This window comes from Sarcophilus harrisii, chromosome 3 (genome assembly GCF_902635505.1).
Source record: "Sarcophilus harrisii chromosome 3, mSarHar1.11, whole genome shotgun sequence".
NCBI lineage: Eukaryota > Metazoa > Chordata > Mammalia > Dasyuromorphia > Dasyuridae > Sarcophilus > Sarcophilus harrisii.
Window position 1 is genome coordinate 305208754 of NC_045428.1, and position 25458 is coordinate 305234211.

Sequence of the window (25458 nt, forward strand, 5' to 3'; positions counted from 1 at the left end):
AATTTACATATAATACTTGGAAAATACCTGGTAACGACAGAGATTGACTGGCCCTCCTCATATCCTTTGCTTATTCTTCTGAATAAGCAATTCTACTGAACCCTTGCTTCTCAGTTTACCCTAAGGTTGTCCTTTAGTTGGATTTGTACTGGCAGAACTGCTATAGAGGAAGAGGGATAATAGGAAAGAAAAGTGAGTTACAACCCCTCAGCTCTAAAGATATGCCTTTTTTATTCATTCCCTATCTCCACATCACTGACTTTGCTGGCAACTCCTTCTCACATTCACTTCCTCACACTCCAAATGCAGATGATTCATCCTGTTCTTTACTCAAGACCTCCAAACTTCTAAGAGAAAATGAGAGAAAACCTGAAATATAGATTTCAGAATTTTTCCTCTGAAATGTAAACAACTTATTTCAGAACTTAAATATCCTCATTATTGTTTCTGCAGGATTCTTTTCCTGATAAAGAAGTGAACAAAAGGGGAGGGACTTCCCTTTTTCTTTACTTTTTGTTTCCTCCATCACTACCATCAAGAGGAAAAAAAATCCTTAGGGAATTTCAAAAGATCTGTATGTTTATGTATTATCAATAGTAAGATAGGGAAAAAGAGAAATTTTGATTCAAAAGCCACAAGTGTTACAACTAAAAGAAAAGAAGGGAGATTGATTTGGGGGGACTTCAGAGGAAAGGATGTGTTAGTTCAGAAGTCTTCCCAGTTTTAATTGGGTGGGAGTTGGATAGAAGGGTACCTTGGGTTTTATCTTCTTATAAAATACTTGTGACTATAACTTACTCTTGAAACCACACACACACACACACACACACACACGCACACACTCAAATACACACATTTTAGGCCAAGCCTTAACCCAACGAGAATCACTACCCAAATTATAAAAGCTAAAACCAATGACTTAGAGCTGGAAGAATCCTGGTACAACTGACCAGCAAAAGAGGGACAGGGGGAAAGAGTCTCAGATTCCACTGTTGAAGGAAAGTATTCTTGGTACTCCAAGCTGGAAATTAGATTGTACCTTCCTTTAGAATCACTGTTCCACAAAATATGAAATACTGCAGAATATACTTTAGAAGTACTGAAGTTAATTCAGGCTGATCTCCAAAGTTAGTCATGTAAAACATTACTTCTTTGAATTCTAGTGCTTCCCTTACTTGAGTATCTCCAGTTTATCTTATATGTAGCTTATTTAAACAAAGTTGTTTGCATGTTGTCTCCTCCTTTGCACTCCTTGAGGCCAGAGACTGTATTTTGTCCGTAGGGCTTATCACAGTGTCTGGCACACAAAAAGTTCTTAATAAATGTTTATTGACTAATAACTAAATGTATTCTGAATTCTAAACAGCTGATATGAACTTCTGGGCACAGCCTATTTGCAAACTGGGGACTATCTATATGGTTTTTGCCTGAAAGAACTTTGTAGATTAGTAGAGGAAGCAATAGAAATGGAAACAATTAAGGGGAATAAAAGAAAATACATAAAAAAATGCTAAATTGGGTGGTACAGAAAATAAAATCAAGGAAGACTTCTATTCTCTGGTGCACCTGTGATCTTACTGATGTGAGTATCCCACCAATAGTCTAGATCAGTGGTTCTCAAATTTTTGTTTTCAGTATCTTTATCCTATTAAAAATTATTGAGGATCTCTCCAAAGAGTTTTTGTTTATCTGGATTATATTTATAGACATTTACCATATTGGAAATAAAAACTATTTTTGAATTTGTAGGCCCTCTAAAAGGGTTTCAGAGATCCCCAGGATTCTCTAGACCATACTTTGAGAACCACTGGTCTACATTGCTATCCGTCATCACCTTGGCTCTGTGGAGACAAAAGGCATCAGGCAGATGGAGATTTACATTGATATCCTGTCTATAAACATCAATATCTTCTCATTTTGCATCACTCCTTTTTTTGTTCAGTCGTTTTTCAGTCATAAGTGATTCGTTGTGACCCATTTAAGATTTTCTTGGCAAACATACTGATTTGCCATTTTCTTCTCCAACTCATTTTGCACATGAGGAAACTGAGGCAAACAGATCTAAGTCATTTGCCCAGAATCATACAATTAGTGTCTGAGGTTGAATTTGAGCTCATGAAAATGAGTCTTCCTGATTTCAAACCTTGTGCTCTATCAACATGTGACATAGAACTGCCCTTCTTATACCACTCTAATTATAAATTTTCAACTTGGAGTTCACCCATCATGCTGGGGTTGCCTCTATGAATCCTGGCATTTTATGATTACCAATGAAACTGAGTTATTCATTGTTCTCATTTCATGACAAGTTCGTCTCTTTTTTGTAGTTATATTTTTTTCTGATGACATCCTTTAAATTGCTTTATATATTATTATTATAATGAGTACCTTGAGAACAAAAACTCTTTCTATTTTCTATTTCTTCATGCATAGTACATTGTGGGTACTTAATAGTTTTCATTTATTCATTCTACTGTACAAGTCTTAATTGTTGTATATATGTTTATACATAATATATTGTAACATTAGTGTCCACTAAGCTCCTTTCCATTATTCTTTGAGTAACTCATGACTTTAATTCTTTGAAGACTTTTAGAGTATTCAAATAGTATAATATAAATAATATTCTGCCCATTTCTGTTCCACAGACCTCCTGACTATCTGCGAGTTCATTAATCCTTAGAAACCAGAAAAGTGGGACAATCTTCCAGATGGGCTTACAATCCAGAATGCCTCATTACAAATGTGATGGAGGCCTCTCTCTTACTCCTTGTTAAAAGATGATTCCAGATTGGCATCTAGGCTAACTTCATGAATCTTCATGCTTATCTGCTGTCATTTAAGCAAGAAATAAAGTAAATGAATATCATTCAGTGTGTCTCTTCATCTTTTACAGTTTCTTCATTTCTAAGTTTTCCACTATAAACCACTATAATCCCCACACTGAACTCTATATTTTTGTACAACTGGGGCCTTCCTCAGAATTTTGTGGATTTTTCCCTTCATCACCCCTTACAGTGGAAGCTAGAGTACCCCAATCAAGTCACCTGCATAAAACTTAACTACGTGATTCTTGAGAGATGGTATTCAGAGGTGTTAAATTTGTACTCTAGGCAAAACTCAATGGCTGCCCAAATTTGACTAAAATCTAATTGTGGAATGTTAATAAAATAAATTTAAAACATAATACAACATAGGCAATGTTAATTTGTTTACTAAAATCATCTGCATTTAAGTTTGACAATAAAATAATAGGTAGTTTCTAGTAGTTTGGACTTCAGTCCAAACCTATGATTTCCATTAGTACAAGAACTCCCAGCCGGGAAAGTATTCTAACAAAGTAGTTTCTTTATATGTAAAGCAATAGTAATAATATTTATAACACTTATTTTTCAGGATGATTCTGAGAAGTTGTCACCATATAAATGTGGTAAATCATTTGCAGTCTACATTAACAAAAATGTAGGAATAATTAACATATTCAATTTTGCTTGTCTAGCACAATGTCTAGCATATATTAATGTGATATTTAACATTTTTGACAGATATTTCTGAGTAAATAAAAATTTTACTAGTAATGGTAATCATTTCAGTAATAAAAAAAGGTCAGTAGCACTCTCCAATGTCAAAGAAATCATGGTGACTGGTCTCATGGTTTATATACCTGAAAAAAAGTAAGGTTAACTAATTAGAGAATATTACAGTGAGAAATAGGCTCACTCCAATGAGGGATTGAGAGACATTATGTTACTCTGTGGAAAGGTGAAGAATTTACAGATTAAGCACATATTGATCAGACACTGTTAACTAAAGTAACTCAGGCCTATAGGCCCCAGTCACATGATTTTAGATAAGACCTGGACTGCATTCCGTTGTCCAAAGAAGGAATTAAGTGGCCGAAGCTGTCTATATATCACCTTTTTCACTGCATTCCACTGACCAAATGGGGGATAAAGGTTTATGTAACCAATCACAACCTATAGAGGGTGGGATTTTGGGGGTTCTTTGTCTGAAATGTATAAAAGTTGTAAGCATCTTCAAGTGAATGAGACTCCTCCTGTGGGTATCCTTGCTGTCCTTTCAGACCCACAGGCCAGGACGGTCCGCTTCTCGAGATTCTAATAAATTCTTTCTGTACATCATTTGGAGTGACTCCTGAGTAGTCAGTTTGGGTAGGTGCAATTGCCCCAAACATTACTCTTGGATAAAGAGACCATCATTATACCAAGACTACTCCCAGTCTTGGAAAAACTAAGCAGAAATTTATTTTAGATAAGATTCCTTATAAGGTTGAATGGGATCAGGATTGAGGAAAAAGTTAGTTTAACTTTCAGTTAGTTCAATTGAGTTTCTTTTTAAGACTTTAGAAAAAGGGGGTACCCTAGATCTTCCCAAATCATCGGTTATTAAAAATCACTTTTCTCATTAGACACTTTATTTAATTTTATTTGATTAATGCCCAAAGTTCTTAAATGTTTTTCTCTGAAATAGAATAAGCCTTCCTTCTTGCAACCTAATTCACCCTATTATTAATTAAGCAAAGGTAAACTACCTTTGTAGTTTACTACTATGTCTCAGTTAACATAAATTCACCAGTTTAATTATCGAGCTTTTGCTGTATGACATTTACCATTATTTATTGTTTTTGATTTAGTCTGGTAATCCTTATCCCAATATCCCTTTCTCTCTGAAATAAGCTAGGGCAGGAGATCATTCTTTTACTCAATACATTCCCAGGGCCACTTATGGCCTGGAGGAAAAAATATAAACTCCTCTGTTTAGTTTTCAGACAACCAGCCTAGTATATAGACTTGTACATTATCTTTAATGTCCAAATCTTTGGACTATTATTCATGCCTAAAATACAGAACCTCCTCCTCCGCATCATAATTCCTCTCCCTTCAACATGTGTTCAAGCTCCCTTCTTTGCTTCGTATACTTTGCCACGTCTAGGGCCTTCCTTCCGAACTAGTCTGCATTTAACTATTTGTATTATGTTTTTGTATTTATTTGATTTATATTTATGCTGTATATTTTAATATGTATTTATTATCTCACTAGAATGCAAGATTCTTGAGAGTGGAGTTTCAAGCTTTGCATTTGTATTACCAGAACTTATAGGACACATAGTAGGCATTTATTAATACTTTCCTCTTGGAGTTTCTACTATTTCTTCTGACCTCTTATTTAACTATTTGTCTACTGGATATCTTCAGTCTTAGTGATTAAAACTGCATTAAGACTTTGGGGACGCTCTACATATTTGTATTTATTCATTTTCTAATATTTGTATAATATAGATATACACCTCCCAGTATAGTATATGTATGCAAGTATTTATACATAAAAATGTATACAAATATTAAAGTATGGATATATGTGCATGTATGTTTATATATACATATATATACACATATATTTATATATGTGTATATATATATACACATATATTTATATATGTGTATATATATCCATATATCCATATATATATACATATATATGTATGTGTATATATATATATACATACATTTCATTTGTATGTGCATGTGTGTGGGTAGCTGGATGGCACAGGAGATGCAGGCGCTAGGCCTGGAGTTCGGGGACTCACTTTCTGAGTTCGAATCCTACTTCAGACACTTAATGGCTGTGACCTTGGGCAAGTCACTTAACCCTGTTTGCCCAGTAAAATGAGCTAGAGAAGGAAATGGCAAGGAAAACAGGATCACAAAGAATCCGCCACTACTGAACCCAGTTAGAACGGCCAAAAGAATGCAGATGTGTAAGCGCAACTGTCGGGAAGATGATGACCAGCTCATGCATCCTAAAGGCACACGCTAGTCCGTCATTAACGCCCCTTGGATCAGCTACCCGGCTCTGCTGCCCGGGACTAGAGAGCTGGGGGGAGGGGGAAGGAGGGAAGGAGGCTGGGCTAGGGAGCTGGGGGGAGGGGGAAGGAGGCTGGGTTAGGAGGGAGGGGGAAGGAGGTGGCCAGGGAGGGGGAAGGGGAGGGAAGAAAGGAGGCTGGGCTAGGGGAGGGGGAAGGGGAGGGAAGAGAGGAGGCGGGCTAGGGAGGGGGAGGAGTTGAGGGAAGAAAGGAGGCTGGGCTAGGGAGAGCTGAGGAGGAGGGGGGAAGGGAGGTGGGCTAGGGAGGGGGGAGGAGGAGGGAAGAAAGGAGGCTGGGCTAGGGGAGGGGGGGAGGGGGAAGGAGGGAAGGAGGCTGGGCTAGGGAGGGGGGGGGGGAGGGAAGAAAGGAGGCTGGGCTAGGGAGCGGGGGAGGGGAATGGAAGCCCGAAGGGAGCCCGCTGGGCTAGGGAGCTGGGAGGAAGGCGCCAGGGCTGGGCGGAGGGGAAGGACCGGGAAGAGGCTCGGGCTAGGGAGGGGAGAGTGGAGGTCCGGAGTCGCAAGGAGCGCTGCCCCAGGCAGGCGAGGTGGAGGGAGGGATAAAGGCCCATCGGAAGGCTGGCGCCCTAAGGGAGAGCGGGGGGCGGGGACAGGTGAGGGCCAAGGCCCCCAGAAGGGAGACCCCCGCGCCGCCTCCAGCCCGCTGGCCAGGACGCCCGAAGGACCCCCGGGAAGAAGCAGCTCCCGGAGGCCAGGAGGCACGGACGTAGCTCTGCGCACGGCTTCCGGAGTCTCCGCCAAAACGCCCTCGCCCTCCAAGGACACGGACTCTCGCAGCTTGCGTAGAACGGATGATTACAGCCCACTCGAGCAACGTCGTTGCGGGACCACGCCCATCAAACGCGCTGACAAATGAGCCTGAGGTGGGCGGGGACAGTGGGTGACGGGGGCGCAAGGCGCCTGCGCAGTAGGCTGTTCCCGTCTCCTTCCTCCTCTCTCCCGTCCTAGCGGTTAGTTCCTCCCTTGGCGGCCGCGATCGGCTACTCGGGCTTAATTTCCTAGAATTAAAAGCTCATGGCGGCCTGCTCGGGGCGGCCCGGAGGATGCCGGCCGCCGCTTCTCTCCGCCGGATCTCTACCACGCCCGGATCCGTGGTTGCCCCGCCGGCGGAGGAGAAACCGTCCCGGGTATCTGAGGTCCACTGGCAAGAAGACCCAGATAAAGAAGATGTCAACCTTTATGAGAAGGTGAGGGGGCGGGGCTAGGGAGCTGCAGGAGACCTAGGGGCGGGGCTAAGGCGGCTGAGAGCTAGCGTCCCCGTTGTAGCCTTCTCTCCTACTCTGTCCCCGGGATCTTTACGCGCGGCTTGTGCCCTCCCTTGTCGGGCATCCCTCCTCCTCCTGGGTCCTTAATTTCCTAAAATTAAAAGCTCCAATTGGTCTGATCAGCCATAGTCGGACACTGACGCGACTCTAATACAGTGATAGCGACCAACCACATTAAAATCAACTAATTAATCAAGGACCAGTCGGGTCAATTAATGCAAGAATTTTACAAACAATTTTTGTGATTTTTACTGCCCTATAGTATCACTTCTCTCTTTGCAGCTATACTTTAAATCCACGTAACTACAAGCAGATGCCGTTTTGCTCGCAAGCATGTTCAATCCTGTCTATGCCTTCTGGCTATATACTATCACTTCTCTTTGTGCAGATATACTTTGTTTTTTTAAATAACTTTATTGCCAGAACCCGTGCAGGGTAATTTTTTACAGCATTATCCCTTGCACTCACTTCTGTTCCGATTTTCCCCTCCCCCCCTTCTTCCCCCCTCCCTCCCCCCCTCCTTCCACTCCTCCCCCAGATGGCAAGCACTCCTATACATGTTAAATAGGTTACAGTAGATCTTAGATACAATATATATGTGCAGAACCGAACAGTTCTCTTGTTGCTCAGGGAGAATGGGATTTAGAAGGTAGAAATAACCCAGGATGTGCAGATATACTTTAAATCCATGTAACTATAAGCAGATGTAATTTTGCTCTCAAAAATGTTCCTCCTGTCTCTATGCCTTGTGGTTAAAATAGCACGCATTGTGTCACTTGGTGCAGCATGCGCCTTAGAAAAATGTACGTGCCTTCTAACTGACTGCATCCTCCAAACGCAGAATCCGGAGTCCCACGGCTTTGATGAAGACCCTTTCATAGACCTGTGGAACATGAGGCTCGTGTTCTTTTTTGGCATTTCTGTTGCCATTGTCCTGGGCTCCACCTTTGTGGCCTATCTTCCTGACCACAAGTGAGTATGGATTGGGGCAGAAGAAGATGAGGAGGAGGGGTCAGTCTGGGGTCCCTTCTTCTTTAGTTATCTGACTTGTGGGGTACTGGATTCAGACCTGCATCTTGTCCTTGCAGTTTGGTGCTGGTGCCAGTGTGACTTCTTCTGGTCCTCACTATTCTTTTCCTTTCATTGTCCTCTTCCACAGGATGAAGGAATGGGCCAGGAGGGAGGCCGAGTACCTGGTGAAGCTACGGGAAGCTCAGGGTCTTCCCCTTTTGAATTCCAACTATTTTGACCCCAGCAAGATCATTTTACCTGAGGATGAGGACTAAAGTAAACCCCAGCAATGAATAAAGTGATTCTAATTCTGTTAGTACCTTTTGGTGTGCGTATTGAATGTTAAAAGTGGATAGGAGAATCTCTGGGTCTTTCTCTGCCTTTGTCTCTGTCTCTGTGTTTTTTTCCTGTTTTTAGCTCACAGAAAAAGACTAGATCTGGGCAAGTCACTTGGGTTCACTTAATTTAACTTCAGTGGGTTGTAAAGTTTCCTCAACTTTAAATAAGGACTTTGAAAACAGATAGCTTCTGAATCCCTAGTTCTCTGATTCTCAAGTAACAAGATGGTTAAGTTGTCCAAGACCATACAATTAGATATCAGTACAGTGGGAACTATATATAGTTATATAGCTATATATATGTACTATATATATCTATATGCTATATATATATATAATTATATAGTTATATAGTATAACTATATAATCCTAATATCTGCTCTTTTTTCACTGTAACACAAACTAAAATCCTGATTAACTCTTAGTATTCTTCAGTTTGCAAATACACATCTCATTTCCCCTATAGCTGATTATCTGCAATAAAGTATATCTGTGCCTTTATTTGCTAATGGATGATTAGGTGGGGGCGTTGTATGAGAGAATTTTATAGATTCATTTGGGAGGAAGCAGTATGGAAAGAGTCCTAGACTTGGAGTCAAGGGCACTGCAATCAGTTTCTCTTTTGACGGCCTATTACTTGTGTACCTTGAACAAGTCATTTAATCTTGTAGGAGCCTGTTTTCTCATCTCTAAAATTAGGAGGATGGCTAGAAAGATGCTATCCATCTTCAAAGAAACAATAGGAGGAAATGAGCAGAGTACTGTTTTATATATGTGTACATGTATTTGTATTACATGACTGTATGTATATATATCCATGCTTAATTGTAATCTTTAGGATGGGGAGGGGAGGCAAGGGAGAAAAAATAAAGTAAAAAGTGCACAGCAAAAAACAGAAGAAACAAGGAAGCAAAGAAGAGCTGGGCAGCTTTGAAAACAATGTATAGTATTGTTTGAAATGGAAATTCGTTTTATATTGAATCCTTTCTATGGTCTCTTGTGTATGTGCAATGTTTTGGGTTGTTTTTCTTTTAAGTGTAAAATTTAAAAAGTTGCCCCCAAAACCAACCCCCTAATACTGGGTTTGCTTAATCACTCCATTGTCTCCTGGAACGAAGCTGGAATGTTGTAATGTAGGACAAGTCTAGTTTTAAAGGCATCTTCTCAACAAAACATGATATTTTTGCTTTAGATATTTAATACCTCTATATTTCTATGCCTGTTATATTTATCAACCTTAGTATAAAGGGTCCATCTGGACGACTTTAAAATTTGGGTGACTTTTGTCACTTAAAAGGCAGCTAGTTAGAGGATCAGACTTGGAGTCGGGACTTAATATTCCTAAATTCAAATCTGGCCTCAGATAGTTACTAGTTGTGTGACCCTAGGTGAGATACTTAAGCATGTTTTCCCTCAGTTTCCTCATCTGTAAAATAAGTTGGAAAAGGAAATGGCAAACCATTCCAGTATTTTTGTCAAGAATTGGATACAACTGAAGAAGGTCTGAGCAACAAAAGTCACTTAACCTTTGGGTCTTAGTTTCCACAGGCATGCATCATCCTCATTAACACCACCACCACCATCAGCATTGATATAGAGCTTTCAGATTGCGCAGGGCTTTACACAATTTACCCCACCTCGAAAGTCTCTTTCAGCTTGGAAATGTGTGACCCTCTCCCGCACGAGAAACTTTTCCTATTGTAGGGAACTCGGATCATTAACACGAGCTTTTCCAAGTACTATTTGCCTAGATTTAGAGAGACTTCATTTTGTGGGAGGGTAAAAAAGCTTGTGAAAGTCCTGGAATTAACGAGTTAAATTTTCATGGAGTGTGCAGAATTGTTACTTGGGGGACCGATTGTACAATAATAGGAATTACTTGCCTAGAACTTGAGATTTTTGACAGCACGGGCTAGAATTAAGTTCTCTCAGTGTGGACATTTCATCGACTTTAATAATTACTTCGCGGCCAAAATAAATGGTGCTTTTAGGGTATGTAGGGAAGGGAAGGAAGAGAAAAAACTACGACTCCCAGAAAGCTCGTTTCAGGAAATACATTTTGTCCACTACCGGCTTGGGGAAGGAGGCCGGAAGACTACGATTCCCATGATGCTCCGCATCCCTACGACTGCGTAAAGCTTCGAGGGCCACGTCTTTCTAGCGCGGCGCCACTCTTCAATGATGGTCTCGGCGGAAGCTGAGCAGATGGGGGGCGGAGGTGGTACCTTCCAACCGTACCTGGACTCCCTGCGCCAGGAGCTGCAGCAAAGAGACCCGGCGATGCTTTCCGTGCTCGTGGCGTTGCTCGTCGTTCTGCTGACTCTAGGTGAGGGGCGGCCCCAGCGGCCGGGGAGGGCCGCTTGGATTGTTGAGGGGTTCGAGAGCGCAAGCTTGGGGGGCATGGGGGCGCCTGGTAGGGAGGGACGCCTTTCTTGGTGGGCCCCGCATCTGCGCGGTACGTTCTCCAGTTCCCCAGTCTGGCATTTCCTGAAAATCCAGGAGCTTGCCCTTTTCCTCGGCCCTGTACAGATTCTGTCCTAAATTACGGGTCAGGTAGTCTGACGCGCTGCCCCTCCCCCCCGCCCCCCCCGCCCCCCCCCCTCGGGCAGGAAGACAGGGTGTATACATACTCCCAAGGGACCCAGTCCTACCCAGGAGGGTAGTCCCTCCCCCTGAAGCAGATCTCCAGGCCTCCAGTGCCACTGCTGGCCACGTTGCAGAAGAGGCGCTCGTACCTAGGGGCCGCGGGCTTTCCCACCCTCCTTGCACCAAGGGCGTGCCAGCGGCCCCACAGCGGGCTCCTGGGAACCGCGGGACCCGCGCAGCTATCTCGCGTAACATTTATCCGACTTGTGTCCAGCCTTACACCTGCCATTGGAGCCAAGGAGACTGCTCACACTTGCCCCGTGCAGAGCTCTCTTTCCCCCTCTTATCTCCCGCAAGAAATTCTGAGGGCCAGCCTTAGGGTAGTGGTTGTATGAAGAGTTAGGCTAGAGATGTTGTGAAGGCAGAAATACATGGGGGGAGGGGGGGGGGGTTGGGGATTGAGAGTGAGGATTTGAGAATGAAAGAAAACTTTTGTACCTTAGTGATTGGAAGGATGGTTGTGCCCTTGACAGTAATAGTGAATTTTGGAAAAAGGGGTCTGTTTTTGAGGGGAAAAGATAATGGATTTTGTTTTGGCCGTGTTGAGTTTGAATTGTCTCCAGAACATTTGGTTTGAAATGTCCAGATGCAACTGGAACTCTGCAGTGAGTTTTGAACTGGATAAATTGGTTTAGGAATCATCAGTTTACAGATAATAATTGATCCAAAGGAAGTTGATGAGATCACCAAATCAGAATATAGAGAGAAAAGGAAAAAATGCCTTAGATGGAGCCTTGGAGGACATTCACGGTTAATAGGTTTGACATCAAACAATTGGGACTCAGGACCAGAATTGTAAGAATATGCTCAAAGACCAGGCAAATTTTTTTCAGTTGACACACTGTCAGAGATAAAATTCAAACCCGGAATTTCCTAGAACAGTACTGTACCGTACTGTACTGTTTTCCATTTATACATGCAAACATATATATATATAATAGACACATGAATATACATTTATATGTTTGGGATTGTTAGGTTCAGAATTTTTAAAGCATATTTCTCCTTTGGAACCTTACAATAACAAAAAAAGAGCATTCAAAATAGAACACAAAAAAGAAAATTACATATAAATCAATGAATCTTTTCCATACAACTTTTCAAAAAGCACCTAATTATTATGATTATTTTCAGAAATGACTGTTTTTCTGAACTTGCTGCTATACTTTTAAAAATGTCAGTAACCCCTCTTTTTTTTTTTTAATCTTATTTTTAATTCTTATTCTTGGTATCAATTCTGAACTAGTGTGATCTTTTTGCCCTCCTTATTCATTCCCTTCTAGAAATCCTCAGACAGGATAGGTTTCCAATTCCTGCTGTGCTTTTGAGTATGGTGGTTAGCTCTGCTTGTTTTCAAGCATCCATGTTGACCTCAACTTTGCACCCCTGGATCTTTCAGGTATCATATGATGGACAGAATTCTAGGGACTTGATGGCCCTGGGCCTGTGGTATTCAGGCCTGAACATTGATCATCTGAACTGGCCACTGGCCCTTCTAGGAGCTTCACTTCACCATGTGTGTTTCTTTTCATGCTGGGACTTTGTTGGGAGAATCCTCTACACTGGTCACCTCAGAATATGGCCTTGCAGCCCATAAGGTTTCCTGGCATGTCTCTGGGAATGTGGGAAGTCTGGCTCTAGCTTGTTTTCTGTGCTACCGCTGATTTTGCTAGAGGTGCCCCTCTTTTCTATGGTGCCTAGGCTTCTGACTGGGTTCGTGTGCCATTCTTCATGGAAGTAGTACCATACTGTATTTTTTCCCCTGAATCTCTTGATTATTTTTCAGTCTTTTTATGATTTTAGGTCTCTACTGGAGAAGGTTGGCTGCCTGCTTCTATTCAGATACACATCCTGACAGAAGATTCCCCAGCATTGTATTTTGTCTTTGGTCTCCATACCTTCCTCTGCAGAAGAAATATTTAGAAATTGTTTAATACCCATGTGTGCAAAAATATTTGTAGCAGCCTTTTTTGTAATGGCAAGGAACTGGAAATTGAGGGGATGCCCATCAGTTATGGTATGTGAATAATGGAATATTATTGTTCTATATGAAATGGTGAGCAGGCTGACTTCAGAAAAACCTGGAAAGACTTACATGAGCTATGTAAGTTTACGGCTCAGGAGGGTCGAGATCACACAAGTAGAAAGTGTCAGAAGTGGAATTTAAACCCAGGTCCTCTTATTCCAGTCACTGTTCTTCCAGCAGATTTGTACTATGACATCTATTCAGCTATTTCTGGTATCTCTTCACCTTAATTCTAAGCCTATTTATGAACATTTCCTGAATGTTCCATTGATATCATGGATTCAGCAAGTCTGAAACTGCTCCCTCTTCTGACTTCTCTAATTCTATCAATGGTATTGCTTTTGTCTCTCTCAATCAACTTCACTCTCCCACTCTGATCCCTGAATCCATGTCAGACAGAGGAAAAAACACTGGTTTTGAATCTGGAGACCTTGACTGCAATCTTATTAGATATTTTGAACTGGAGGTCCTGTAGGAAACTTAAATATAGCATGTCTAAAATAGGACTTATTATTTTTCTCCCCAAACCCAGTCTTCTTCCTTAACCCATTATTGTTGAAGGCACCACTATTCTTCTGGTCTCTCACATTCAAAAACTTGGATTTGCCCATACTTCTTCTCCTCTTTTATTTTCATATCCAGTCATTTGTTAAGTCATTCATTTTCTCTCTATAACACCATCCTAATTCAGGTCTTCATCCCCTTTTTCTGGCATGTTGGAATAACTTCCTGATTAGTCTTCCTATCTCATTTTTGTTACCTGCAATACATCCATTACACACATATCACATTAATATTCCTAAAGCATGGGTCTGATTCCCCTCCTAAGAAAGTTTTAGTGTTTGGATTCTAAATCTCTCTTTATGCCATGGCCCCCTAGGGCAGTCTGGTGGATCTCTTTACATAAAGTAAAACACATAGAATTACAGAGAAAACCAATCATATTAAAAATACTATTATTAAGCTATTAATTTTTTTATTTTTCAAAATACATGCAAAAAAAGTTTTCAACATCCATGTTTGCAAAATCTTTTGTTCCAAAGTTTTCTTTCTCCTCCATCTCCCCCATCTCCTAGACAGCAAATAGTTCAAGATAGATTGAACATTTGCAGTTTTTCTAAACATATTTCCACATTTATCATGCTGCTCAAGAAAAATCAGATCAAAAGGGGAAAAAATGAGAAAGAAAGAAACAAAAAAGGTGAAAATATGTTTTCAGTATCCATAGTTCTCTCTCTGGATGGGAATGGCACTTTCTACCACTAGTCTATTGAAACTGCCTTGAATCACCTCATTGTTGAAAAGAGCCAAGTCCATCAGAGTTGGTCATTGTATAATCTTGCTGATGCCATATACATTGATCTTCTGGTTTTGCTCACTTCACTTAGCATCAGCTCATTAAGTCTCTCCAGGCTGCTCTGAAATCATCCTGCTGATCATTTCTTATAGAATATTCCATTACATTCATATACCATAACTGATGGGCATCCCACTCAATTTCCAGTTCCCTGCCACTACAAAAAAGGTTGCTTCAAATATTTCTAAAAAACACAAGTTCACAGAACCAGCTTAAGAACTGTTGTTCTGGTAGCTTCCTTTTGCCTTTATGGCAAAATACAGCTTCATCATCTATTCATAGTTGCCTACCAAGCTTATTACATATTACTCCCCTTCATTTGCTCTGTGTTCTGGCCCACTGACTTGCTTGCTTCTTTATATGCAGCCCATCTCCCATGCTTGTACCATTACTGTGCTGAGGATGCACTCCTTCCCCCCATCCCTGCTCTTGAGAACCCTTAGCTCCCATCAGAGCTCAGTTTAAGTGCCATTTTCTTCTGAAACCTTTCCTGATCTCCCAGCTGATAGTGCTTCCCCACTCCCAAATTACTTTGTATTTACTAGTTTATATTTTGCATTTACCTTTATATTAGGTATTGTTTCATACTGGTTTCACAATAAATATAGTGGATTAAGATATCTTTAGTATACATTCCCCACTACAAAAAACTTTTCTATCTATCTGGTGTTCATTAATAATAGTAATTTATATATCAATAAATAATAATAGTAGTATTTATATAATAAATGCAAAGTACTTTGCAGATGTTGATTCGTTTGATTCTCGCAGCCATCCTGTGAGGTAGGTGCTATTGTTATGATTTAGGATCACACAGTTTATGAGTGTCTGGATTCAGTCAGGTTTTTCTGATTCTTAAGGTCTCACTGTCTGAATAAAGTGTGAATGAGAAGACTTGTTCTAGTCCTGGCTCTGTTATCTTTTCTTTTCACTTTCACAGTATGCTGGAAACTCATTCGGAGCAGGAAGAGCAGTCGAAGGGCTGTACTTCTGGTTGGACTGTGTGATTCAGGGAAGACACTACTTTTTGTCAGGGTAAATGTTTTTATTGTCATGTAATAGAGTTGTGTGATAAATATGAGAGATATGCAATTGTTTTTTGAGCCATTGGTTGCTTTGTAGAAAATTTTACATTAATTCTGAAATATCTGGAAATAATTCTTACCCTCTTGGGTAGGAAAAAGGGATCTTGGAAAGCATATAAGCTGCCAACTTTTGAGCACTTCAGTTTTCATGTGGTACCAGAACTGATATGAATGTTCTTTACTGGATGTTAGAAAATATGTTTAGCAGTTTTCTTTGCTCTTTTCATCTGATTACTGAAGATTCTAAGACAACTAATGAGGTAGAAGGAGCAGAAATATTGTAGTAATCATGTTAAAAAGTTATAAAGATGGCACACTTCTCAGTGAACATTGGTAAGACTGTTCTCATGATAGCTATTCTCTTTGGCATTTTAGAATGATTGGGCTTCTTTTGAAATGAGTTGTTTCATAGTTAATTTTACAGACTTATAGTAAAATTTTTCCTTTTCTCCATTTCTTTTTAAAAGTAGAAAAAACTAAAAATAGCATTTATGACAAATGAATACATTCAAGTTATTAATACTAATTTCTTTTGAAATGTAATTTTGTTTCTCTCTTGAACTGAAAGTTGTGTGTCAAATTGTTTTGGAAGTGTGGGATCAAAAATGTCCTATTTTGAGTGATCCCTAGCAGGATTGATCATTTGAAAAGAAGAATAATTTTGATACTTTATTTTGCCGCTAGTCAATTTGTTGAACTTAGTTAGCTTGTTAGAGGGTGAAAGAATTTCATGCTTAGCGAGTCTGAGAATTAATTTAATCTTATCTTTTGGCTTGTTTTATAGCTGTTAACAGGACTTTACAGAAATACCCAGACATCTATTACTGATAGCTCTGCTGTGTACCGAGTCAACAATGACAGGGTAAGGATTCATCAAAATCTAGAATATCCATATTATTATTTGCACGAGCATAGTGGGAGTCCTCAACTTACAAGTGGGTTTCAGTTATAAATCAGTTGCTTATAACTTAGAATTCATTTTTCCATAAAAACTATTTTAAAGAGCAGTTTGGTTCTTATGAGTCTATTTGGGAAGCTATTTTACTTTTTCAAAAGCCAGCCTTCACTTTATTATTTTTATACAAGAATATTTTATTCATACTTTTTGTCTTTAAATCACACTCATTTCTAGAGTTAAGGAACCTTCTTCCCTTTCAGATTGAAACCTTCTTTGTGATACTTGAAAAATAAATAATATATCCCATGCAGTGACCACATCATATCAGTATATGTAATATTCTGCCCTACTAGTCCCTCATTTCTCTTGTCTCTTTGACAAAGATTTTCTAGTTTCTTAGACTTCCTGATGGTGATCTTTTCATTTACACTGTTGTGTATTGTTTTCCATGTTTTTGTAGCTTCCATTTGAAAAATCAACTTTTTTCCTCTCTTTTGTTAATCTTTTAAAGTATTTCAGTATAGACAAGTTCTTACAAGTAGGATTCCATTACCTGTTCTCCCTTCTACCCTCTGTAATCTGCCCCCTAATCCAGATCCTTTCTCTCCCAGAGCCATCTAAAGACCCATGTAGACTAGCCTTTCTTAACTTAGTGTTTACTGATCCCCCTTTCTTCTGAATTCCTTCAGAGCTTTATATCAAACACTTAGTATTTGCTTGTTTTCTGTTGCATGATGTATTTTATTCTTCTTTCCCTCTCTCCTCAACTAGATTGTAAGTTTCTTGAGGAGAGAAGAACCTTGCCTTTTAAAATTATCCATAGAGCCTAACAATACTTAGTAGTTATTTAATAAATAACTGTTGATTAATTCCACATATTTTTTTGGTCTTTTGCCCACATATTATAATTTGAATACTTAAAGTATTTAATAAAGTATTAAATAATTACTAATTTGAGAAAATAAGTTACTTCTAAAATAGCATATTGGTATTTTGCCCTCACTTGCTTTTCATTGAATAAATTTACTCTTTTCTGAATCTGGAATTTCCATAATAGTGTTTTTGTTGGGACATTAATTTTATGTTATTGTCAATTTCTAGGGTAATAGTTTGACTTTGATTGATCTTCCTGGTCATGAGAGTTTGAGGCTTCAATTCTTAGAGCGGTTTAAGGCTTCAGCCAGGTAAGTAAAAGAGGTGTAATATTGATAATCCTATAGAAAATACAAAAATTGACCCTACTTAGGTAATGTTTTGTTTTTGGTTTTGTTTATTTATGTGATTGTTATTGAATACTTTTCTGATAGTGCTATATTTAGTATTTGTTATTTAGTTATATTCATTGCATGAAAATATTTCAGTGAATGCCAAACTTCAAAAAAAAAAAAGTCTTGGGATAGACTCTAAGAAATGAGAAAGGTCTCACACTCCAATGGGAGAAGTAATAAGATTTTTTCTTTCCTTTGTGAAAATGTCAGGATTCTGTTTTACTGCTAATGTCTCTTGAAGCACTGTATAGTGAAGGAAAATAACATTGAAAGATATCAGTACTCTTGATGGATGACGTTACCAGTCTTGACTTTAGAGGTGAAAATGAAACATACTCTAGAGGCACTTTGGTTCATGGGACCAGAATGAGGTCTGTGTGGTCAGAAATGGCTAGTATGTTTGTTTCCCTCAAGTATGTTTCAAGGGAAATATATGACAAGGAGAAAGAGAATGGCTATTGAGTGATATTTTAAAAATTTCCAAAAAGCATTGTTTTGTGAGGAAGAGAGTCACAGTTAAAAACTATTTTCCTGTGGTATTATTGTTAAAACAAACCCAGTTTTGTTGTACAAGTCAGAAGTTAGAGTTGGAAAATAGGAAAATCATTAACAAGTAAGTTCTCTAGAGTTTATTGGTTGGTGGTTGTCCTTTGTTCTTGGATTTCATTCATTCCCTACACATCTTACTCTGGGTGAAATGATAAAAAAACAAAACAAAACACATGACTAATTCTCATGCTCTCAAATGAAGCACAAATCAAGTCAATGAGGGAAGTTTGCTGAAGCCACAATGTACCTATCTTATGTTCCACAAAAAAATGGGTAGATTTCAGAAGTAATGAAATTTAATTTTAACGAAAAAGATTTCATTTCAGAAAAGTGCATTCCTAGAAGAAAATAGTTTTAGTTCCTTCATTTAGTTCCTATATAGATGTGAATCTGGCTACTTAGATGCACTCTTTGGGGTAATCTAATTTTTTCTACCAGTTACTAAAAAATTTTAGTAACACCACTCTATACTTTTCAGATTCATGTTCTTTCCTGATTTTCAGGAGAGAAATATTTGCATAGCCATCACTACTCCTGATTCTTTTATTCTTTCTAGTGATGAGACCCAGTGAAGCCACTCATCCTTCTGCTTTTCTTTTACATTTTTTTCTCTCATCAGTATGAATTCATCTATGCAGATCACATCTTCCCCTTTGTTTCTTGCAAGATCTTGCTCTATATTTCAAATAACATAATATTGAAATTTGGAATGACTTTCTTCAGGTCCCTGTCTTTTACTACCTTGAGAACATCTTCACATTTACCTTATTAGTCACAAATTTTTTCTTGCTCTTCAGTAGTCATTGTCAATTTTTCCCCCCAGCATTTTTACAGGACCTTTCATTGTCTGTTATTTTTGACTCTTATAGAAAATTTCATTATGCAAATACAAAAGCTACAGGAGTTTCACAGAAGAAATGTTGTAGAAAAGTGTTACATATAAGTTGATGCGTTTATCTGGTAACTGGAATTCATACACAAACTCCAGGAGTTACAGTTTGTATAGATGTCCTCCTAGTATGTAATGTAATCCGAGTATTTGTTTGGCAAAACAGAATTCATTGTGTTCACCCCTCCTCTCCATCTGCTCTTCCTCCAGACTTTACTATTTCTCTTGAGGGTGCTGCCATTCTTCCAGCCACCCTGCCTTAGAAGCCTAAAGTCCTCATTGGCACTTCCCTTTCTCCAAGTTTTGTCACTTTCATCTTCAGAAGATCTCTAAGCTTCCTCACACCCATCACTGTACTTCAGGCCCTTACTGTTTTTCATGGAGGCCTCCTAACTGGTCTTCCTGTTCCCAGACTTTCCCATCAATCCTTTGCACAGGTCCCAAAACCTATTGATCAGTATAACCATATCTTTTCTGAGTCTCAAATCTTCCATTGTCTCCTTGTTTTCAAAGTAAAATTCATCAGCCTAAAATGAAAAATTCACCTCAGCCTCTTAAGTCCAACTCCCATCGCTGCTAATAACCAGAAGCCCTTCAATCAGTGCCCAACTTAGGTACCACTTGTTTCATGAAGCCTCTCTGCCCTTGTTCTCTGTACTTACCACAGCTTGTTATGTTTTTTCCTAGTCAGCTATCTTATATTGACTTACTTCTGTCCATCTTGTATTCACACAGAGTTATAAACTTTGTGAAGTAAAGAAATAATTTTTGTCTTTCTGGCTCTGCATCTTAGCACAGTCCCTTACACAGAGTAGATGCTTGATAAAAACGCTGGTTGAATTGATTTAAGTGCTTTAGTTAGAACTTGTCCTTGGCTTATTGAAAACAACTGAGGTTGGCATTAGCCATAATTTAGAATAGTTTATCTCATTCCTTTTATGTATATATTTTTTGTGTGACTTGTTTTCAGTGTCTCACTTTCCCCCTTCTAATCATTGTACTTTGCACTTATATATTTTCTCAAATCTTTATCTTTGGTTTTACCTTTTTTTGGTTTTTCAGTTATATCTTAACATAGTTACAGTCTTGTTCTACTGCTATAATTATCCATTTGTATAATTTACTATCGGCTGTTAGTGCTAAGCCAAATTAACCTCTTCCCTTTCAGAAATCAATACCCATCCCTGCCTCTTTCTCATAAGGTCTCTTCTCTAAAGATCAGGATCTAGCTTTCCTTTTCATTATGCTCTGCCTCTCAGAGTTGGGATCATAATATTTCAGAGCTAATGAAGTCTCAGACATTAGCTAGTCCATACTCTTCATTTTATAGAAGAGGAATCCTCTCAGTTCTTTCAAAGAAATAGCTCCCTTTTATAAGATTTTTATTGCTGTCTTTTGCTTTTTACATTACATTTATTTCTATAAATAGCTTTCATTTCTCCCTACTTAGGGAGCCATTCCTTTTAACAGTATAGAAAGAGGGAGGGCGAAAGCCATTCAACAAAGCTATATCAGATGCCTCTGTAGCCTGAGAGCATATACAGTATTCTATTCCTAATTCCCCACCTCTGCAAAGAAGGGCTAAGGTCTTAGAACTGAGTGTGATTATTTTCATCTCACAGTGATCAACTTCATTTTATTGCTCTTTCACTGCCATTGGTCACTTATTCACTCTTTCCACTGCCATTGTGTAGTTTTTAGGTTTTGCTTCAGTTCATAGAAATCTTCCTGTGCTTTTTTCTATCTTTTTTTTTTTTTTTTTTAAATCTTTTCCAAATCTATTGCTCTTTCCATTGTACCACATTTTCACAAACCTTACTTTAGCTAGCTTCAGGGTTCTCCTCTGCCTGGCCCCAGTTTCTTTAGCATTATTTTCCATTGTTCTCCTGTATCAGTCTTACACCAAGCCCAACTGCTCTGCTTTGTCCTGAGCACACCTGGCCCTGCCTCATCTCATGTTGGTGATGTGCTCACATTTCTCCTGCTTGTGATGCATTCTCCCACATTTATATGTGGAAACTGCCCTCTTCAAAGACCATTTTTCAAAAATGCCTTCTCTTCCACAAAGCTTTTCCTTGTTACCCTTACCAGAAATGGTCCCTGAACTCCAAGAACATCTTATTCCTATACTATTTATAGGCTTCCTACCTTATTTCTATCACTCTTGAATGTGTCTTAACTCTCCTTATAAACTGAAGGTTATCAAAGGAAGAGACCATCCCTCCCATGGCACATAACGCATATGACAGGTAATATTCATGCTACCATGACTTGGACCGGAGCTTGAATCTCAGCTCTGCCACTTATTAGCTGTATGACTTTCAGCAAGTCTCTCATGTCTCTGCACTTCTATTTTCTCATCTGTAATATTAGGGAGTTAGGCAAAATAATGGTCTCTGGATCCTTTTCAGCTGTAAGTCTATGATGCTGTGGCTCTGTGTAGCCAGTAGTAAACTTTTGAAACTTAGCAGAAGGAACTTGATCCAAAGGGTACTTTGAGAAGCTGATCTTGTGGTTTGTACAAGATAGACCTTAGGGAAAAGGGACTGAGACTGAAGGCAGGAAAATTAGTTAGGAAGCCAGTGTAATAGTCCAAGTAAAGGTAGGCCTGAACTAATTTGATGATAATATAAGTGGAAAGACTGTGAAGGAAGAATTAATAGACACTGAAGGGAGGCAGGGGGAGGACTGAAGAATGATTGAGTTTTTTAACTTGGATCCCTTGGAGAATATTGGTGTTATTAATAGAAATCCAGGAACTCATAGATCCTGCCCATTCTCCCTTCCATTAATCAAAAGTTTGAGTTCTCATATTCTTTTCAATTTTTCAATTAAAATAATTTATTTTATCTCCTTTTGACATCATTCTTCCACCTCAAAAGAAAAAACCAAAACTCTTAGAACAAATATGCATATTGAAGTGAAACTCGCACATTGGCCATGAGTTTATGTATTCTTTAGGGAACATGTCAAAAGGTCCATGCTCCAGTGGGCATAGGAATTTTGTTTTAGATATGTTGAATTTGAGGGGTTGTTGGGATATCTGAAGTAGGACTGCTGTTTGAGAGTAAGCAGTGAGGACTGAGATGGAAATAATCGGTGTTATTTGCACAAAGATGATTATTGATATGGGAGAATGAGAGCTCTAAGAAAAAATAGTATCAGGATAGAAGAGAATTGATTTGAGAATTGAGCATTAGGGAAAGCTTATACTTAGGAATATTAGAAACAAAAACCATCAAGGATCATGAGAAATGTTTGCTAGTGAAGGACAATATACAATATCATGAATTCAGGGAATGAAGGTGTGACTGAAAAAGCCATTGCATTTGATTTTTCCCCTTGAGAGAAGGCTATTCACCTTCATCTCCTTATTTCTTATCTATATATCCTGGGGGCCAAGGCCAGCATCCTGTATTTTGTATTATCTCAGCTTCTGGCACCTAGACGGTTTCAGGAATCCGGAGTAGAGGACTACTCTCAGCTACTACTTATTGAATTTTCCTTAATTTCAAGATTTGGTGCTGAGAAGGTCAAGATTAAGTGAACAGTAGTGGTGTCTGGCCTTTTATCTTGACTTTGAACTTTAGTCTTTTAAAATATTGCTTAATTTATTTCAGTTTCTGCTCAGTTGATTTTTGTTTTTAAAAAAAGTGGTAGGATGATATTAATGATTTTTATTTTGGAGGCATTCTTTTTGAATCTTTAACACTCATATACTTTATTCTTTAGAAAAGAGAATATGAAAGCATCTGTAAGAATTGAGTTGAGTAGAGAATATGTCCTATGGAAGGTCTCATATTGTGCTTTCAAATTTATCAATGGATTCCAGGAGTCTCAGTGACTGAAAAGGATAATTATGGATTAGAACCTGCAGATACACTGATAAGAGTGCCAAACCTGAGTCTGATCTTTGTTCACCAGCAGCATTCATTTGTTTTACTGATTCATGCCTGGAATAAAGGCCTATAGTATAGGCCTTGAAGATACTGTAGATGATTTAGTTCAGAATTCATAGTTCATTTTGACAATTCACTCTTATTTTGTTTTTTCATTTTATTCAGAGCAATTGTGTTTGTGGTGGATAGCGCAACATTCCAGCGGGAGGTAAAAGATGTAGCTGAATTTCTGTATCAGGTCCTTATTGACAGCATGGTATTGAAGAATGCACCATCTTTATTGATAGCCTGCAATAAGCAAGGTAATCATCATATTGGTAAGATTATCTCGGCACATCTTCAGATGCGATACCATTTTGGCATAATTACTCTCATTCTTTGACATTTTCGTACATTTTGACAATGTTCCCTGAGTGATGCAAAAGCCAATTCAACTTTGTGATTAAGAGGAGCATTTAGTAATGATGTTAGAAGAGAAAGCAAGTATGAATAACAGTGTAAATTCAGCAATTTTGAGTCTTGATTTTAGCTCTATGACTATCTCATTTTGTGATCTTGCTCTGCCTCAGTGGTCTTACTAACCTTTTTTTTTGGATGAACAAAGGAAAATGTCTGTAAATCATTTTTACTTTAATAAGGCATTTAAGAGTTGCTAAATTCTTTTCACTTTATATTTAAAATTGTGCCCCTTTTGTCTAGCATAGAAATTTTGTTTAAAACAACTTGTAGGATGTAGATATATGTGGTGGAGAAGGGAAGAAAATAAAAGTTACCCTTTTTCAAAAGGAAAACTGTAAAAGATTGGTCAGACATGAAAGTATCTCAGTATAGAAGGGCTTATTACTAATGTCATTCCTGATTTAAACCAATGATAATATCTTCATCTTTCTAGATCTCACAATGGCAAAATCTGCCAAGTTAATTCAACAGCAGCTAGAAAAAGAACTGTGAGTATGGATCTAAAGTTTTGAATAAAGTTTATTTATAAATTGGGTATCATATTATAAAGACTTTAAATCATTGAGATATATGCACTTATGCATGTTTTTATGTATACACATATTTATATACCTATATGTCTGTCTATCTATATACGCATACGTATATGTAGTTTGTCTCTGTGTATATACATAAAAATAATTTCAAGGTTTATATAGTGAGTTTTTTTCAAAACAGCCTTATGAGGGAGGTAACACATTGTTATCTTCATTTTTTAGAAAGAGAAATTGAGACTCAGAGGTAACTTAGCCAGAGTTTCTCAGCTTGTTGCTGAGACATTGGAGCCTCCACCTATGTTGGTGGAAAGGATTTCCTGATTTTAAGTGTTGTATAGTTGAATCTTTTGCTCTGATTGGAAAGAATTAGCTTACATTTTGAAAAACATCCTATATGTACAGAAATGATGTTAACAATTGATTCATTTTTAACAATCTAGAGGTGAGATTTTTGGAAACTTTTAAGCATTAGAAACTTTTTCCTAAAATAAATTTTTGGAAAGATTGAAAAAAAATGCCATACTTTTAGAACCTGTAACAAATCTAAAGTTACCATTTGGAACACAAAATATTTTGTGCATACTTCTTTGCTTATTATATTTAATATATTTAGATGTGATTTATTATTATAAGTATTTGTGTGACCCAGGAGAATATCACTTGATCCCTGTGCCCAAGGCAGCTCTCACAGTAAATACAAATTCATAAATCATTTGCTGATCTGCATTGTGAGGGCAAGTTTCCACACCAGGAGGTCCACATACATGAAATCAAAGGCCTAGCTTTTTAAAAAAATGTCAGTACTTCCTATACCAACATAGATTACATCCTTTCTAAGACTGCATAGATTGTTTTCAAGAATTACTATAGCTGAAAAATTCATCAGTTTTGTGGCCAATCTATTGCTGTGCTTCAGACTTTAGTAGGCTGGTCCTCAGGCAGCACATATATTGGAAACTTTGTGGAATTGTCACTTTTCTGGTCTGCTCTTCATGACACCCGAGTCACTGTGCTACAGTGGATTGGATTGGAATATTAAGGGAAGAATGAGACTAATGGCTGACATTTATATACTTCTTTATGGTTTACAGGATTCTTTCCATGCATCTACCCTATTATGTAGATAGTTCAAATGTTTTTATCTCCATTTCACAAAAAAGGAAATTGAGCCTGAGGTTAAAGCCCATATTCACACAGTGGTAAATGTAGGCTCCAGGAGTTGAACTGAGATCTTTGTTCTAAATTCACTACACCTTACCATCTTTAGTCTTAAAGCTCACCTTAACTCTATTATCTAGATTAACATGAAACTTGAGTCTGATGTTAACATT

The 25458-nt window shown here is 38.5% G+C and overlaps 2 protein-coding genes across 2 annotated transcripts in view; both read left to right on the forward strand.

The window, feature by feature from the left end:
- LOC100915670 (inhibitor of carbonic anhydrase) overlaps nt 1-25458 on the forward strand; it is a 75820-nt gene that overhangs the window by 45450 nt on the left and 4912 nt on the right. The window contains 8 exon segments of the mRNA XM_031959758.1: nt 1664-1677; nt 10610-10673; nt 10675-10841; nt 15485-15579; nt 16414-16491; nt 17629-17711; nt 23298-23434; nt 24025-24079. Of these exon segments, the coding sequence (XP_031815618.1) occupies nt 1664-1677; nt 10610-10673; nt 10675-10841; nt 15485-15579; nt 16414-16491; nt 17629-17711; nt 23298-23434; nt 24025-24079 (693 nt within the window).
- On the forward strand, nt 5770-8496 carry NDUFB11 (NADH:ubiquinone oxidoreductase subunit B11). Its single transcript, XM_031957245.1, has 5 exons — nt 5770-5833; nt 6495-6743; nt 6850-7088; nt 8008-8138; nt 8326-8496. The coding sequence occupies exons 1-5, from the start codon at nt 5770-5772 to the stop codon at nt 8450-8452; spliced, it is 810 nt and encodes a 269-aa protein (XP_031813105.1). The 3' UTR covers nt 8453-8496.

Excerpts from the sequence above, each read along its gene's own strand:
- NDUFB11 (XM_031957245.1), top strand. The coding sequence starts at position 5,770 with ATGCAGATGTGTAAGCGCAACTGTCGGGAAGATGATGACCAGCTCATG. Across the intron at positions 6,744-6,849 it reads CGGGACCACGCCCATCAAAC|CGGTTAGTTCCTCCCTTGGC; the intron begins GCGCTGACAAAT and ends CTCCCGTCCTAG. Across the intron at positions 7,089-8,007 it reads ATGTCAACCTTTATGAGAAG|AATCCGGAGTCCCACGGCTT; the intron begins GTGAGGGGGCGG and ends CTCCAAACGCAG.